This window comes from Amblyomma americanum, chromosome 1 (genome assembly GCF_052857255.1).
Source record: "Amblyomma americanum isolate KBUSLIRL-KWMA chromosome 1, ASM5285725v1, whole genome shotgun sequence".
Lineage (NCBI taxonomy): Eukaryota > Metazoa > Arthropoda > Arachnida > Ixodida > Ixodidae > Amblyomma > Amblyomma americanum.
Window position 1 is genome coordinate 174,139,681 of NC_135497.1, and position 18,430 is coordinate 174,158,110.

The 18,430-nt window shown below is 41.3% G+C and overlaps 1 protein-coding gene across 4 annotated transcripts in view; it reads right to left on the reverse strand.

The window, feature by feature from the left end:
• The window catches only part of LOC144114219 (septin-7-like), an 83,098-nt gene that overhangs the window by 14,461 nt on the left and 50,207 nt on the right, over positions 1 to 18,430 (reverse strand). For all 4 annotated transcript variants that reach the window (XM_077647817.1, XM_077647815.1, XM_077647816.1 and 1 more), the window contains exons 10-11: positions 7,401 to 7,536; positions 4,211 to 4,374 (exon numbers count right to left, since the gene is read on the reverse strand). In XM_077647817.1, the coding sequence (XP_077503943.1) occupies positions 4,211 to 4,374; positions 7,401 to 7,536 (300 nt within the window). The remainder of the gene's footprint in view (positions 1 to 4,210; positions 4,375 to 7,400; positions 7,537 to 18,430) is intronic.

Genomic DNA, 18,430 nt, shown 5'->3' on the forward strand with positions numbered 1-18,430 from the left:
TAGCTCACACGTTCCTATTCTGGACTTAGGAGGACCGTAACATTCTTCTTCTTCTGCTCACGGCACAGAATGCGCTCGGGCCAGGACATTTTGCAAATTCGTATCAACAGCGTTCATGTCATTGAGATTCTACTGTAATTATATTATGCATTAGATGCGCAAAAGAGGAAACAAATCCCTCCCGACAGTTACTGAAGCTGGTGAAACATGAGTTCTAGTAATGCAAATATTTGGAGTGCCACTTGTATAAAGACATTTTTATGAGGCGATATATTCATTAGATTTATTGTTCGCTTTCGGCAACCTGCATCAAGGCTAGATCATTTCATATTCAATTGACTGTTTTCTAGTTGGTAACAGCTGGCGCAGCTGAAGCATACAGAGCACCAGTCAGAAGAAACACACATAGGCAAAGCAAGGAAGTGAGATCAAAGAATAGCAATATAGTGCTCTAATCCAATGTGCCAAGCATAGATGTTCAACAAAGGTATAAAATGCAAGAAGTGACTTAACTGCTGCAGATCGACAAACCAAATGCTACAAGGACACAGGATCAGCTGTGTCATATCAAAACGCAGCTAGAACCACGCACATACAAATTGCCGCAGCAAAATTTATAGTCAGAGAAAATTATCATGGGGAAAGCTAAAAGACAATAAGGATGTTTTCCAGTTCATCATGGTGAGGTTCACGTGTTTAGGTGCACCAGCAAAACTGAGTTCCTAGACGTCAGTAACAGCGGATGGAACTGTGATAAGATATCGGTGAACATCTTTTACAAGTAAAGCAATGCAGGTATATAGCGGTTACGCACAGTTTACACTATGATACATAACGATCGTCAGCTAGAAAACATTAAGCTCTTCAAAAAATGAGAAGTGTCAATAGATGCAGCTGGCTTCCTTGTTTCTCAGCAATCTGATCAGGCAAAAAGTATTAAAAAAAAGCAGCGCTTAATAGTAACTGATGCAGCTCCTACTAATAAGCATGTAGTGATGATCTAAAAAGAGAAAAGCTGTTCCACAACCCCTAGAGCCTCTGTTGTGTAATATATTGAAAGCTTGTGACAATTGCTTAATATCAAAGGGTCAAATCCTCATGATCACACACACACACAAAAAAAGCCCACTTAATTCTTGATACCAGAGTGTAAGAAACAATGAGTACTTGCTAGCATGCCATATCATTGGCATTCACCTTGTTACTCTTGCTAGACTAGTGTGTCATGCCCGTAAACCGTGGTGTTGCTATGCCTTCATTGCCTTCCTTTAAAAGGGAACTCTGAGGTTTTGCAATTCCGCGCATTTTACTGAAACTTCCATGGTAGGTTGTCTCGAGTCTCCTGATCTTTTGTGCTAAAGTTCGTAGGCGGGTAGTACTTTGTTTCAGCGCAAATGAAGTTAACATTTTCCTGTTTTGTGGCCTCAATTGGGCAATTTATATGGGCAACTTATACCCCTGTCACACTAGCAAATTTAATGTCACTCCAATCGAATGTCATTCGATGCCTTGAATGTCATTCGGTGTCTTTCGGTGCTACACGGTAAAAAATAATGTCATTCGAAAATGACGGCAGTGACGATCAGTAAAAAAAAAATAGTACAATTCAAACACATCAACACGCATAAAATATGTTACAAATTGTTGTGTAGTGTATTAAGAGCGGGTGAGAACGTTTCTGTGCAAGATTATAAGCTTAAAATATTATTTCTGGCCAATCTGCGGCACTTCAGCCAACAAAAGCCAAGCCAAGTACAAAGTCAACCATAAATCCGAAAAATGTAAACAAACAAAATAACTGACACGGTGGCGCGCGGCGACGCGTGGAGCGTGGAAATGACTTCTGAAAGGTAAGTGCTCAGTGACATCTTTAAGTACTTCCGAGCTAAACGAACATGTAACGCCAATCAGCAAGAAACACGCAACCCAAAATGATCGGCAGTTGTGGGAAAGGCCCTGCTTCACGGTCGGCTGCTGCCATTGGCTGCTGCTGGGACCGAGAGTAATAGCTATCCACGGCAGCTACAAGTGTGAAGAAGCTCGCACCAAAATTAACATTTAGCAGAACTAAATAAATACAATTTCAACTTTGACAGTGCGCACACGATTTTTTTCGCGTCGCTTGTTTCTGCTGCGCGTATGGTATCCAGAGTACACATTCAGTTCGACATCGAATGCGAATGAGTTTCGTGAACTCATTCGATAGCGAATGTCATTCGAACCTAATGACATTAAATGTTCCCGTGTGGCAGCAGATGAATCGCATTAGGTGCGAATGCCATTCGAAACGAATGACATTAATTTTGCTAGTGTGACAGGGGTATTAGAGTGATGTCGGAAGCTGCATGCTCGTCGATATTTGCTATGCGTTTAGTGGAAGAAGAAAAAAATTTTAAGTTGTTTTTGGTCATTTCAGGCAAATAATGATCGGAGCCATTGCCAATTCAGCCGATCAACACGGAGAAGAGTGTGTGATGCCTTATGTTGGTCTGTCGTGATGGTCAAAACTCAAGTTCAAGTGTCAAGGTTTTTGCTGTTTTATAATTATTTCCCTCATTATTTTGGGAAGACGGAAAGCTTCAAGAAGTATAATGCGATAGCGAATTCAATATGTTGGAAAATCTGTGGTGCTGCCCTTTAAGATGCCATGTACAAAATCTAGGTTGTGTATCCGAAGCCAACTAGTAGCTAACTACAGAGCTTACCATGACCACACTATCTGGCAGACAGCTAATGCTCCCCGATTCTGAGATCAGTCAACTTTAATCGCAATACATTTACCTATGGGCAAAGGAACCGGTGAAAATGTGTGTCTGGAAAAATAGATGTCTGCATTTGGTGTGTAAATCTTCATAACACAATGGCAATATGCAGAAAATTTATTAGAAATAAATCAAACAAACAAATAAACAAAAACTGCCTGTAAACCCTTAAAACTTCTCCCAAATTCTGCCTTCCCACATGTATGCGAGAGCGCCTTCTGTGCAAAAGCTATGCAAAAATATTAACTTTTTAGGAAGCTACAACATGTTAAAATGTATTCTGCAATGATATGGCCATGACACAAGAGCAATGAGAAACTTCTTAATGTTATTGTACACATAATGTCACATACATAAAAAATCTCTCATGGTAGATTACTTAACCTAAATACTTGGATAGCAAAGGCAAATCAAAACTATTCCCCAAACAAAAATAAGTGGCTCCTCTTTCATGCACAATTCTCTGACGATTCCAGGCAAACATGCCACAACTGGACGCACAAGCCAAAACCAAATACTCATGCACCTGCATGCCCTTGAACGTCCATCCAGTAAGTGTAAGGAGCAATTGCTAGTAATGAAAAAAAAAAGCATGCAAAAGCTCACAAAATGCCTAAAAAAGTAAAGCTTATTTCAAAAGTCGCTGCCCTAAATGTTTCAAAATAAAAACATGAAATAGGATGACCAATAAAAAGTAGCAAGAGAAAGTTAAAAAAAAATATGGACAGAGGGAAGTACCGATTGCCTTCTACACCAAGTAGTGGGCTGCATTCATGTTTAGTTTGCATGGAGTAAACAGCCCAGATAACATTGGCTACATCGAAAACAGGTGGGGAAATATGTAAGCCGAGAAGGCAATGACCGATTTTTAGGACTCAGCGAGACCCGAAAAATTCTCCAACTAACTCGTGGAGTTAAGTGTCTGTGGCACATTGCAGGCTACCGATATAGTTTTCACGGCCTGCAGATCATGCCGTGATCTATCCCAGGAACGAGCAACCCCTTGCATACCCCTTGAAGCAGCTCTGCACAAACATGCTCAGTATGAAATTTGGGCAAACACTTGCTGCACGAGTCAAGGACAGACTCTGTTTCCAGGGCAACAATGGTTGAACTTTTCTGTCAGAAAAACTAAACTTTCAGCCTCACCACACTCAGAAACATCACGCGTGAATATGTACAAGCTCCTATGAGATGCGTGACGGTTCCATAATGAGGTCCAAAACATCGCGCAGGTCCGTATTATCCGAGTCCAAAAAATTGGCTGGCTACAGTAAATACAATAACAAGCCCCAATGAGCTGGAAGCATGAAGCAACAATGAACTATAATGCAGTTAGTGACTGCAGTCTGCTTCACACACACAGCAAGATGTTTGGCTTTACCAGACAGTACTTGCTTCTCTATAAATATGAGAGGAGTAGCGAGAGTGCATATGGAAACACTTACTCTTTAGAATTGCTGTCCACAGCCATCTTGCGCAAAACATCCTCCATGTCCCTGTGGGCAATTTCGAAAGAGCTTTTTTCCTTGTCGAAGTTGCGCCGTTTCTCTTCCAGCTCGAGCTTCTGCTGCTCCAGGCTTTTCTTCATCTGCTCATGCCTTCGCTGCAACTGCACATACATGTCCATAACCCAACTTCATTACACTGAAAAAGCTTCCTTGGTTGTTTTTACTAACCCATTGTGGTGGCTCAGTGGTTACTAGCCTCCAAAACATTTTCAGCAGAATAGCACAAAAGCAGAATAGCACAAAGCGGTGATCATATTAGAGCCCTCAACGACAGTGTGCAGTTGGGCCAGTTGCCGATTTCAGAACATGGGGAGAGAACAACGTGGTGATGCAGGCTTCTTGCATCCTCCATCAACATATCGTTTTCTCATTCCCAAAGATGCCACTTGGAAAGCACAGTCTTTAATTCAAAAGCTGTAGAACATGCTGAGAAACATCCTACTGCGTCGTTTGCAATGAAGCAGCTTATATGCACAATTTTTTCGAGTAAAGCACAAAACATTTAAGATAAGAAAACCTATGTCACTAGGCATCAGCATGCAGTGATGCCAACGCCACAAAACGCACTCCAAATAAAAGCAGAAATGCTGTATCTAATTGTCTGCAGTGACTACAACACAGCGAAGACTACAGCCCTGGTGTGCAGTTGTGCTGGAATAATGCATCTGCCAAACAAATGCAGCCACAACATAGAACAGCAACAGGAGCATCATGAAAATTTTTGAGGCAGTGCCATTATTATGCCTACCACCAAACGCAAATAGAAAGGGCAAGGAGGACACAGTAGAACCCCACTATATTTAACTAGCACACAGTAAAAACATGGGTTTAGTAAAGTGAAACTGCGCTCCCATTGCACCTTCCATAGACGACAATACATTTTTTTTTTTTAAGGTCTATAGGGTTTAATGTTCCAAAGTGATTCAGGCTGTGAGGAATGCCGTCTATGAAACGCAGTTTAAAAAGCAGAAACACTGTAACAATCAGCCGCCACGATGGCTTTCCCACAGTATTTGGTGCAAAGGGGCAAAGCATCCGAAAATGACAAGGATGAGATTTAGGTTATTTTCGTTACTGCCATTGGTGGACCGGATGCGTTACGAATTTCCTTCCGAGCTAAAAACAGCGCGAACGGGACTGAATTCAGGGAGCACTGAAATAGAATCTATTCAGCTCTTGTGCCAAGAAATGCCAATCGACACTTTTTTAAAGTGGAATTGTCAATAAATGTCTTTTTACCTCATTCAACAGTTACATTTCTCAAAATCGGGCGGTTTGGATCGTACGCTTTCCCGGATAAAACGCATTCTTTTCCCGCAATATAAAAAAATGTATCAACGAGGTTTTACTGTATATGTATTTATGACAGCTTTATATATGTGAAAATACAGTAGTATTTCCACAAGACTTGAACAAAATCAAAAACATAATAACATAAAATGTGATGATTAGAGCAGCATGGACGGTATATCCTAGTGTTTCTTTCGATTCTAAGTTAATACTATGTGTTTAGTAAGCAGCCAAATGACCATGCAGCATCTTCAGAGCTATGCAATCTTTAACAACTGATAGTATAGTAAATACCCTGATACATATAGCAATGTCCCTGATATAGTAAAGGTTTTTACTGGTCTGAGCTGCTTCATTACAGAGGGCTTCTACTGTATATGGGTCACATGGCAGTGAACACGCAATAGGGTCCACATTAGCATATGGTCACTGCCTCAAGACAGTGACCATATGCTACAGGCTCTCAGAATTTTCATTACAGGCTCTCAGAATTTTCATAAGTTTAAGCTTGACTTTATTTTAATAAATTATGGTACTTGCACTGTACAATCGAAGAGGTGCTTTGGATCCCTGGTAACAAAAAATTTGCTCAATACAATGCCGTTTAAGAGGTTCATTAAAAAGGGCTCAACAAATATCCAGCAAACATGACAGTCTAAAGAGAATACTAAAAAGAGAACATAATGGATCTGTTATGATTTATATGGTTTACAACAACAGTGCTTTTGACAAACTATTATACGTGTGAACGCCTATTTTCCATTAGCCTTCCCCAAGTTATTCCAAAAATTTGACAGCTGAAAATCTATGCTGGTCCAGCTTTACATAAGCGATGACAACAAGTTAAATGCCTGCGGCTGCATAACACCTTCAAAGCCTTGTGTCCACATTTGGTTTGGTTTTATGGGATTTAACGTCTCAAAGCGACTTAGGCTATAAGGAACGCCATAGTGAAGGGCTCTGGAATTTCGACCACCTGGGGCTCTTTAACGTGCACTGACATCACACACTACACGGGCCTCTAGCATTTCACCCCCTTTGAAATGTGACCGCCACGGCCGGGATCAAACCCGTGTCTTTCGGGTCAGAGGCAGAGCGCCATAACCCTAGCCATCGCAGCGGCCTGTGCCCACATTTGTGGACGCAAATAAAATGTGCTGATATTTGGGGAACCATGTGCAGAAACATATCAAGCCAGGCATGCAAAATGAATGCAGAAAACCATTTTTAAGATGAACCTCTCAGGGTTTCACAGTAACTGCAGTATGACTGTAGGGAGTGTATGGGTTTATTTGCTTATACTGCAAGCCTGGGTGTTTTAAAATGCCTAAAATGGGCTGATCTGTTTATATAATGACATCACATAACAGCAACAAATCAAATGAAGTATAGTTGAGACCGTTTAATCAATGTTAAGTTACAACATGGACACATGAGGACCTGACAGGAAGTGTATAAACAATAATTACAGAAGCCCCCCATTAGATAATAATTAGCCCTCTGAAGATGATATAGCCAAGCATTTACACAGAACAAAAATTTCAAAGTAAACAGATATGTGATAATATCAGTGCAGAATATAGTATTTGCATGATAGCACAACTGTTAAAGCAGTGAGCAATTTTAATATTTTGACTGCTAGCACAGCCTAAATTCAAAACTTTCTGAACCTTATGGCCACACACTATCGCAATGTCCTACAATTCATCCGAGAATTCTGCCTCAAAATCAACAATGCAACATGGACTACGCTTCCCTGGGCAGTGTACCCAAGTGGCCATCAACACTGCCCGGGCAAAAGGCAGGGTAGAAATAAAAATATGCAGGGAATACTTACATCAGCTTCTGACTCCTTAAGCTTTTGCATTTTCTCCCGGACCTTCATCTCAAACACCTGCTCCATCTCTTTTTCCATACGCTGCATTTTAGCTTCGTGGTCTTTTTTCTCCTCTTCCATTTGGGCCAGCGGGTTCCTGCGGGATCACCATGGTGGAAAATTGGTTGAAAAGGCACCAAGACAGAACTCACCTTTTGTGTCTGCCCATAAAAGTTACAAACCCAAGCGTTGCAAGCACAGTTCCCTGCCCAGACTCAATTTTAATATTATTCGCCACTGTAAATTATCCGTGGCCCCTGTGTACAGCTGTGGGAACTAATGCTTGCGCTGTACATGCTTCTGGGCTTAGAGGGCGTGTAGCGCAGTGAATGGCACATTTAGCACTGCAAATTGTTGCCGCCGAATCCCGTTACACAGGCGCAGTAACTGGCAGCAACCCCCCTAGGTTGTATCAATTTGCCGCATCCGGACAGGAAAGAAAAGAAAAAAAAATTGCTCGGACATTTACCCATGTGGTGATGCAATTTTGAGCGAAGCTCTGTTGGATTATACCAAGAATGTTTCCCTCTAGAAAATGATTAAAAATGGTAAAAATACTATACAAGAATGACCTGCTACAATTCCACCATTAATTAGAAGGAAATTTATGCTGACATATATTAGATGTAGAGGTTGGACTTTTCGGTTTAAACTGAAAAACACTGAGAAAAGCATGCTGAATACAATTTTTGCAATTTGACTTCAAGTGAAAAAGGTCAGTACCCTTGACATGCACACCGCAGCTTGCTGCATAGCCGTTGCACATAGTAAAAGGAGAAAATATCAATGTTTGGAAGCCAAGGGTGCGGCAAGACAGTTACCATTGAATTAAGCGGCGCAATTGCATGTTTTCAGGCATTGCTCTGATACCTTACATGCCTTCGGAAATCGCGAGGCTCCACTTCTCGCCAAATGTTGCCTCACCCACTTACAACAGTTACTTGTATTGTTTAAGAAGATTTCTTCACAGCATGCATAATCACCATAAAAAAGTGTCGTGACCTGTCTACTGCAACGGTTCAGTGACAGTTCCATAGTTGCAGTCAGCACGCAGGACACATGACGCTCCATCCTCTCGAGTGTAGCAACTCAACGAGAACATGACAACCCAGTTTTTAGAACTAAACTTCAACTGAACTTTTTTTTTTCTATCAGTTCCATCATTTAATGCCTGCTGCTTTCCTAAATGGCAATATCATTTCCTTCTACAAACAGAGCTGCATGACCCTTTGTACAGTAATCACTGGCAAATAAGACTGTTCATGCTGACAAAATGGCCAAAATATACTTCAAATGACTTTTGACTGCACAGGAATACCACATTATATCACCGAAAAAGAAAAGAAAGGGCCATTCGTTCGTAGAAAATAATATCCGGGAAAAAAAATCAAAATCTGCAATTTTAAATAAGCAATGAAGAATATCCGCCAAATTAAAAAAATAATGAACCAGAAAGTCCAAACCCAATTACGCACCAAGAAAATGACTATCCACAAAGATATTTCAAGAGAGTCAAACATAATTTCTATGGTTCAATACACAAGGTTGAACTCTGGTTAAACTCTGACTTTTCATGAACAAGTTGACGTTTCAGCTCACAGCATTTACTATAACTGTCAGAATAAAACCACTTGCATAATAATATCAGACCATAGTTGCTTAGCCACATTATGTGATGCCTCACTCTACCCTCATGAATCCAAAGGAGAATTTAGATGGCTCAGTAAGGCATCGCTAACAAAGCTAGGACAAAGAATGAATGACATGCAGAACCACTGGACAAGCAGCACCATGTACCTATATAATTTTGACAGGCTCCCTGTCTGCAACAACATCCTTCTTTGCACATGAACACTTATCATAAAACTTTGGCAATAAAAAAATTAAAACTTCCCTAACTTTGCTCAACACCAAATAAAGTTGTGTTCCACCTTTCACAAGTGTACCAAAAGATTCTGTACTTCCAACAGCAGCATGAACAAGCTAGTTTTGCTTCAAATTTATTTTTCTTTAGCCTGAATTCAGCATATCATATAAAGAAATCAAAGTGAACCTGACTGTACTAGTGAACAGGCTAGATAAACAATAATGTTTTAGCAGGACTGTTGTAACAGAAATGAAACAGATATGGTCAAAACGTGAAAACAGCGCACGTAATTAAAAAAAAATTTTTTTTTCATTCCCATGGTTTTCAGCAGCAACATTCAACTCTCCCAATTCTTATGAAAATAAAGAATATCTGACTCAGTGTGCGCACCGAAGTTTTTCGAACTTTCTGCACAAGTAGTGGTGGTCCAGCCATTTCAAGTTCTGGAGCATTTTTTGTAACAGAAAAATATTCATTTTGGAGCACCTTTGTATCAGAACGATAATTCTGGAGCAACCCGGGAGCAGCACGAATGGAATAAAGGAGTCACCCAGAAGAGTTTGCTACTAACGAAATCAGGTTTAGCCGCGTGTAGCCAGGAAGAAAAAAAAAACAGAAGAAAAGTGGTCATAAAAAAACAGTGACAAAACATTGCATTAATGCTGGCACTGCCTCGCACACAGGTTCAACCACGCATGCTTGACTAAAAATCCAAAGGACACGCTTGAACCATTCTATTTTCACATTGGCACTATTTCAGCTTCTCGGAATTTTTTACAAATTCATCAAGCTCGCAAAGTGAATCAGCAAGGCTGAAATTCCCTTGTTCCAACAAAGTTTGACCTCGTTGGACCTGCTCCAAGCTTATGTTCTTCAGCCTGCTTCAGGGTTGACCGACATGCAACCTTCTGATGCAACCGACATGATGCACGAACATGAAGGAAGGAAAACTCAGGAGAGGTCCTCGCTATCCGAGCTGCACGCCAAAAAGTGTGCCGGAAGTCATGCGCTTTCGCAAGGACAAGTGGGAGTATTTGGCCGAAGGCGCAGCCAATAGTAACACTGGGCTCAGTGGCGTCGTCTGCCGCAATGCCTGCTGCGCATGTGCAAGCGCGCTGAGACGGCAGCCCAGTAGGAGGGGGAGCAGGGGGCAGCTGGTTTTAAAAAATATGACAACCACCTCTCCTCAGTTCTTTCCTTCCTCCATGTGGTGAATAAACTGGCTGCTAAATTCTACTACACACCAGCCCACTCTGGATTGCCAACTGCGGAAACGTTTTATACTATGTCGCCAACTGAAAGCCTGAATGGTTCCAAAAATAGTAATTAGTTGTTTTCCCGTGACCGCATATTCTTTTTGCACAGCTCAGGCGCAGGGTTTAGGGCATTGGAATGTGCTCCTTGTAAATGTGAAGTTGAAAAATACCGCCAGAAAGCCATGTTTTCTTTTCTTCTCAAAAGTTCTGCTTATAAAAACCAGTTCGTAAAACTTCAAGTATCATTCAAGTGGAGTGCACACCAGGCAGTATGGTCTGAACATTAATGCTCGCGTAAGATATCCCATTACAAACATGCTTTTCATATAAAGTGAGGGATTGCAAGACAGGTTCTCGAGCCAAAACTTGGGTGGAGCACATTAAAATTATTAGTGCCCCAAACATAGTCTTCTGCACAACATGTGTTAAATTAGAAAACACCTGTTAAGTTACATATGTTTTTCTTGTAAACTAAACAAACACCCGGAAATTACTTCAAGTAATGCTGTCCTAAAGACTGGATGGCTTTATGCACTTTAAGGCACAGGATCCTGCTTGCACTTCCAAGCCTGAAATCTCAGTAATCAAATGATATCGCAGGGTAGCTGTATTAACTGAAGGAAAAGTGGCAAAACACACAACAGAATGACATCGGACAAGCGCTCACAGGCAGATGTAGTAAAAGCACAATCTCAAAACAAGCAAGCGATTTCAAAAGCAATGAAGCTTCTGATCGCCAATGTAATGTCTCCAGTGTGAAATGACACCTCTCACCTAACCCGGTGCTTTACGACTGGTCTTGTTTTTGTTTGAATGCAATGGAGCACATCAATGCTGAAGCTCTGGCAACGCAGCAGACTTAGTGCCAAAATAAGCATGTCTCAAGTAACAGAATGAATTAAAAAAGCAGTCCACTCTACCTTGCATTGTACCATGACATCCAAAGATTAAAAGCTTGTTTAAATAGTCTTCATTTTATAAAGATCCCTTGAAACTTTATGCCAGGACATCCACAATAGTTAAATTTTTACCTTTTCAAAATAATACAACCCTCTTAATTACACATAACAATTAGAGGTCTGTATGTAACATTAAGGTTTTGTGCGCTTGAATTTCTGGAACCCTGATGCATACCAAGAAGGTAAACTGAACAAGAACTCTCAAGCAAGCAGCCAAATGTTTTTCAGCCATAACCTGAAAACCTTTATTTCTTGAAACAGGCTATTTCTGGGCTTGCCAATCTGGTTAGCTTTAATTTCCCAGGGGTTTCCATGCCATTTAATCTCTCAGCAAAAGCAGTAAAAACCTAATTAACAACCGCAAGAAACCATGTTTACGAAGGCTTAAAGTTGAAAGATTTCTTGAACTTTCAGCATCACTTGCTACAGGCGCCATCAAACAAGTGCAGAACTGCCAACTACTGCAAGCAGCAAGAACATCTGATTTTTCCCACACGCACTGTGTAGCCCGAAAGAAGCGAAGACAAAGAGTGAAAGCGCCCCAAAGTGACTGTGCCACTATAATGTACATACTGGCAAACTGCTAGTAAACCTTTGCGCAGAGTCCAATTTCATGAAAGACATAGCTATTCAGTGCCAATTCTTGGAAAGTTTAAGGCCTTTTTCGAAAATTCGCAGAAACAAGAAACAGCAGCACGACACAAAATTGTACTATTTCTCATCTGGTGGGCCACACAAGAAACCCCTACAAGGCCATAAAAAGTTTCAGATACTTTGAGTGTGGCCTTGAATTTTTTTTTTTTAATGACGAAGCAGCCTTCGATTTAAAAGAGAAAAATAAATAGTACTAAAAATGATTGAAAATGCTTTCTTTGTGCCATTTCAAAAAATTCTTTCCCACAGTAAGCACTTCTACTCCATGCAGGTTACCATAAAAAGAACAAAGACCTAGAACAGCAGCATTTACCTTCTTTTATGTTCCCAAACATGTACATAAAAAAAAATTGCACGACCAAAAAGCATGCTCACAAAAAAGAACAATATATTATGAAGACACTACACGAAGCCCGCATGCCAACATTTTTGCATGCAGATGGCAAAAAGCCAGGAAATATGTAAAGAACAGACTGGAAAGAAAGAAAAGGTAGGGTGCAAGGCCCAAGAAGCAGAATGCATAGCACTATAAAAAAGAAGAAAAAAAGGTAATAAAGACAAAGACACAGCGTTCCTTGGGGCATTATTTTTTTTTAAAATCTCAAACACAAGCTCAAAAGGTGGCACTTACCAGAACACCATGTAAGTGTTCAGTATCCTTTGTGGGCAAGAACTAGCAAACAATCAGTGTGTCAATTCCACTGCCTCTTTTGTCTTTATTGAGGAACACGCAACATGACAAAGTAACAGAATGAAGGGTTAGACTACAAGCGAAGAGAGGAAAGACAAGCAAATGTGTCCAGAAAGAGAAAGAGGAGAAGAGAAGGAAGCACTTTCACTCTACACACACAGACGCAAGCTGTGCCCAGAAGCAGAGTGCAGCTTCAATAAACACAAGCAAACTAAAGAAGTACAAGGCAGCATAAAAAATGAGAAGTAGAATGCAACAAGCCTCCAGAAGAAATAACGCAACTAGATCAAAATCACTGTTTCATCCTGTATTTTACGAATTCATGTCCCCATAAAAGCTGTTCTCGTGAAAGCTAAACTCACTGCTTTGAAGGCACAGATGGCGCATGTAGGAGAGAATGCAAAAGAAAGCCCGTGTGAGCTAAGGCTTTGACACGTGTCTACAACATGTAATCCTCACTGCTTATGAATCCCTACACTACAGTAGAACCTCGTTGATGTTTAAAAAAATGCAGAAAAAAATTGTATTACTATTTGGGAAAACATGTCCCCCAAAACTACTAAGATGTTGAAAAATATGACTCAAGACTGATGTACAAAGGCCACTTTCACTTACTAGAAATTCTAGGCCAGCAAGTGCTTGTTAATACCAACGCCTGAAGATATTTCCTGGTGCTTGATGGCTTCTTTTCATGCAAAAGCTCCTCAACACAGTCAAACCTCGTTATGGTGAACACTAAAAAAATTGTAAATAGTTCCAATATAGGCGAAATTTGTAATGTAAAATTTTATCAAAAGTGAGCACAAGAGCAGCGCAGTTTAACCAGCAAACAGACAACTGAGGTGATGTTTACTGGAGAAACAGGGAGACATTTTCCCAAGTTTTAGCGGTGTTTTCGAAAGTGCTCGTGGCGATTTCGGAGGCAGCAAAAAACAGAGTACCAGTTGAATTGTCATCCCTGCACAGCACCTCCAGCTGGTCAAGAGCCAGCTTGGGTGGCTTCCGCACTTCATAACTGTGTCGCATGGAAAATAGTGTGTCAGAGTGAAAGCTATTGGCACTTTCACCACTTCCGTGACAGCCGATATCAGCACACAATGGTCACTGCAGTGGTAGAACCATCCATGCCATTGCTTCCGGGGTGCTGTCGATGGGTGTGAGAAGCGCAACACGTGCTGATTGCTTGGCTATCAACCCTCCACGCTGCTCTATCTTCCGTGGCACTGCTGGTGAGTGTGAGATCTGAACACTAGCACGAGATAAAAGCCATGCAACTGGCTGTCGTTTTTGATCAGTGAGTGCCTCGACAGTATCGATGTTCACACTTGCAAGGGTAACTTGTGAGTCTTCTTTCTGAAGGGTCTCGTTCGCAACAAGAGTTGTTCATCTTTACCGTAACCAGCAACAACAACCGGATGTGGAAAAAGCTTCCGTTCACTTCCAAGGTACAGCTGATTGATTTAGCAGTTTGGAAATCCCAGTCCCAAGGCTAGAAAATCAAGCAGTGTGTGACCACCTTGTGACTGCCGCTTTTCAACCAAACCGTCTAACCTCTGTGGCTCGCAGGTGTGAAAAGGCCTTAACGGCGAGGAAGAATGTACCCGAAAACTCTTCGTTGTCACCTTTCTCAAACGGTTTGCCTTATTGCATTTATGTATTGCGGAGAAGCCACTCTGACAGCTGACTGCAACTGTGCACTTGCCTGTGCTGTGTATTCCCATGCTTGACTAGTTTTTGTTAGCACTTTGGCGTTGTCGAATAATTCACCCCATAGCACTGATGTAATGTGCAGAAGCCACTCTGGCAGCTGACTACCCACTATGCCCCTGCTGATCAAGTTGCGCGACCCCAGGCTTGTCCTGCTCACATGTTTGTGCATTGTCATTATTTTCGATGCTTTGACCCACTGCATTTGTGCATTGCAGAGAAGCTGCCCTGAAACTAATTGCTCTGCTTTTACGTCGTGTGGCCCAAGACTCAGCCCACTCATATATTCGCACACCTTCACATAGTCACTAACTACACGCATCATGCAATCAGAATTTAACAGGAAATCGTATTTTCCAGGAGCGTATTAACCAGTAGAAAAATAGCATAAGTCAATCAGAAATTTTTGCTGCTCCTGATTTCGACTGTACGACAGGAAATTTTCTGAACCAGGATCATGTCAACGAGGTTCTACTGTATATCTCTTGCATAATGCATAATACATCAAGTAGCCTTTCACCAATTTAGACACGACTAATTCCTAAAAATTTCATCCCAGATATAAAGTGCACACACACATCAGAAGCTGCACACATTGTGCTGCTTTGAAAGTAGGAAGTGTGTCACTCATCAGAGCTCAATGTGCTGCCCAACTGCTGAAAACACAAGCGTGCACAGCTTCCAGATTAAACAGCACACTACACACACAATGAAGAAGTAAATAAGTAGCAGGGTGCATTGGTTAGAAGAACACTTGGTTAGAGTATTACTACAAGATCACCCAACCAACTTGTCTGCCTTTTCTGCTTGGCCAACAGTTGAAAGCAAAATGGCCAACAAAGCACGAGGTATGTGGAACCAACTAAAGATCTCCAGAAAACCAGTACTCTGTTTTGAGATTGATAAGGCTTGTAGCTCCAAGGCTATGGACGCAAAAATTTCAAACGTCCATGGTCTCTTCAGTTGAACTGCTCAGATGCCACATAAATACTAGCCAATGAATGGATTAATATTAGGGGTGTGCAAATATTCTAAACTTCGAATACGAATAAAACATGTTTGCTATTTAGTTCATATTCATATTCCAGAAATTGATATTTGAGAATTTTAGAATATTTGAAATTTTCTAATTATTCGAAAATTTTAAAATATTTGGCAGTGATCGAATGCTGCTGCGACTTTCATATATCCAAACATGGAAAAACTAGAACATCTGGCCAAGTTACCCGCGGATCGAGTTTAAAGTGTCAGGGAAGAAGTACAAAGGTGTCCCCTTCGCTTTCTTCTCTGTCGTTCATTGCGTAGATCGGTCACATCCGGACGATAATAATCTTGTACCTCGCACGAAATTCCGCAAGTGGGCTTTCCTATAAGCGATGAGAACAAGATGGCCGACCACCTGCTTCGAACTATCGAAACGCGAATGCGTGTGGTTTTTTGCTTTGTTTGACCCTTTACACACCTAACATTTACATCCACTGCACTTGTTCTGAAGAAGGACATTCTGGCGGGCTAGTTGGTTTATAATGAAGAGAATGAGTACAAACTGCGAGTTTCCAGAATCAAGTTATGTGGCTCGAATCCGCGGGCTACCCTCAGCAAGTAATTCGCAGCTCATGCGAAGGCCTTCTTCAGAGGCTGAAGAATGCAGTAAGGAAAGTACCGTGTGTAGACTGGACCCCTCCCTTCGTCATGCCATATTTTCACTGTCTTTCCCACAGCATCAAGAAGGTGGCAGGTAAATACGGAATACGTATAGCGTTTTCGGCGCCTTGTAAGCTGAAAAAAGTATGTACCCTGCTCTCAGAAGAAAAGAAAGAAACAAGAACAGAACGCAGGTCGTGCAAGAAAAATCATCAGACCAAATTCACCAGGTGTGTCCCCAAGGTTATCTACCAGATACCTCTATCTTATGGGCGGGTTTACATCGGCCAGACTGGCCGGTGCTTCAATGAGCGAGCCCTGGAGCATAAAAGGTCGATGCACACCGGCACAGGCTGCAATCTACCATTGCATTGCAAAAGCTGTGACCGGCAAAAGCATACCGGCAGGCATGCCACGATAACAGGGCCCCTGTCGTCAGGCCAAAAATAGCCTGGCCGTGTATCTTCGCTTCCTGAGCTTCACCACTAGTGTGCGCCTATGATGGCTATCGACCGCGCATTGGCCAGCCGTCCGAGCCCAGCTGCGTGCTGCTTTCAGATGCCAACTACATTTCTTTTTCTTTTCAGACACAGCCACGCTGCTCCGATGCCAATGGGCCTTCCTCTCACTTACATCTGCATTGTTCGATCCTCTGAAATGCCAAAACTGCGCGCATGTCACAGACTTCTTACTGTTTGTGCAATGGATCCTCGTCACAAGGCTACAGCGCATTTTCGTATTTTCGGCAGTTTTTTTTTCCAGACGGTGGAGGGGGCATCAATAGCTCGAACTTCGAATAATACCAGTCATGTCATTAATGAATTTTATTTTGTTAGTCATTTTGCAAGACAGTACAAGGTGCGTACTGTTATATTTATAACAGTATGTCTTTTTTTTTGTATGGTGCTAAGTCAATCTAGGTTTGTTCTTTGCAGTTATGAACACCATACACTATTTCAAAAAATAAGGGCATTTGCCCATTTGTTTTTATTAATTTTTTTCATATTGAACAAATATTCGATTCGATATTTGAAAGCATTTTTTCTCCATATTCACGGTTGATTCGTATTCGAAAATTTCAATATTTTCACACCCCAATTAATATGTTACTTTGCAGCCTCTACTCCATACCTGAACACCAATGCCAGTAAGCTGCTTTTCCGGAAGGCTTTGTGCCAAGGAAGCAAAAACTAGAGATTCAAGACCTCCAACTTAATTGAGGTGCTCCTAAGAAATCTTTCAACCTTGTTTTATTTAAAAACAATAAATTTTAGACCTCCAAGCAAAGTTCAGAATATTGATTAATTTCAAGAAATTACAAGTTCTTTTTTCTTTGCTCTTTGTTGGAAAGCTTCATGGTTTAACAGTGGCATTTATGTATGTTCGTTGTTGCACCTACGAAAGAGACGCATTCATTCCTCTAGAGCTGTACAGAATCAAAAGTTTTTCAGCATAGCAAGTGCACTTAATAGGGTATATGGTCAAGGGTGATGGTGCCAAATAGTACTGGTTTATAATCACTAATGTTGTTAGAAGTTATTCAGCAATATTTGCCTTAAAGGAGCACACAACCACCCTGAGAGATAACATCACATTTGCTAGGCAGCAACGCATTGTCCCAAGTGGCATTTAGCACTCACAATTGTCTCAAGTGGCATTTAGCACTAATAAAGAGAAAAGTGTGCTCTTCATTTCTTACGGTGTGTTTTTCGTCCTGATTTATACTGCCATATTGCAACCTCCCATAAACTGCAAATGCCAGATCAACTTCCTGCCATGCCACACAAGGTAGCAGCGAGAGCAGAGTCGTTGCAGGCAACAGCCATGGGATGTTGCTACCACAAGTGCAAGTTTATAAGATAAAGTTGAGAAGAGAATCTGATTTGAGAACTGTGAAAGATGCATCTTCAATTACTCCATTCCAGTTTAGCACTTAAAAAATACTGCCATAGACCAATGTCACTTCTAATATGCACTACCAGTTTCAAAGTCCCTTTAAGCTCCAGAGCAGTCGGCTGCTTTTCCAGCAATGGTAGTACAATTGACCCCACGGCAATGGAACTATACTCCGTTTCATACATCAGGTGCAATACTGTCAAAGCTAGCACACTTGTTTGCGCTGCCTGCATCCGTGACCAAAAAGTAGTGCATTCTTGTAGTGAGCAAAACAGTGAATGCTTTGTCTGCAGGCTTTCTACATGGCACATTTGTCA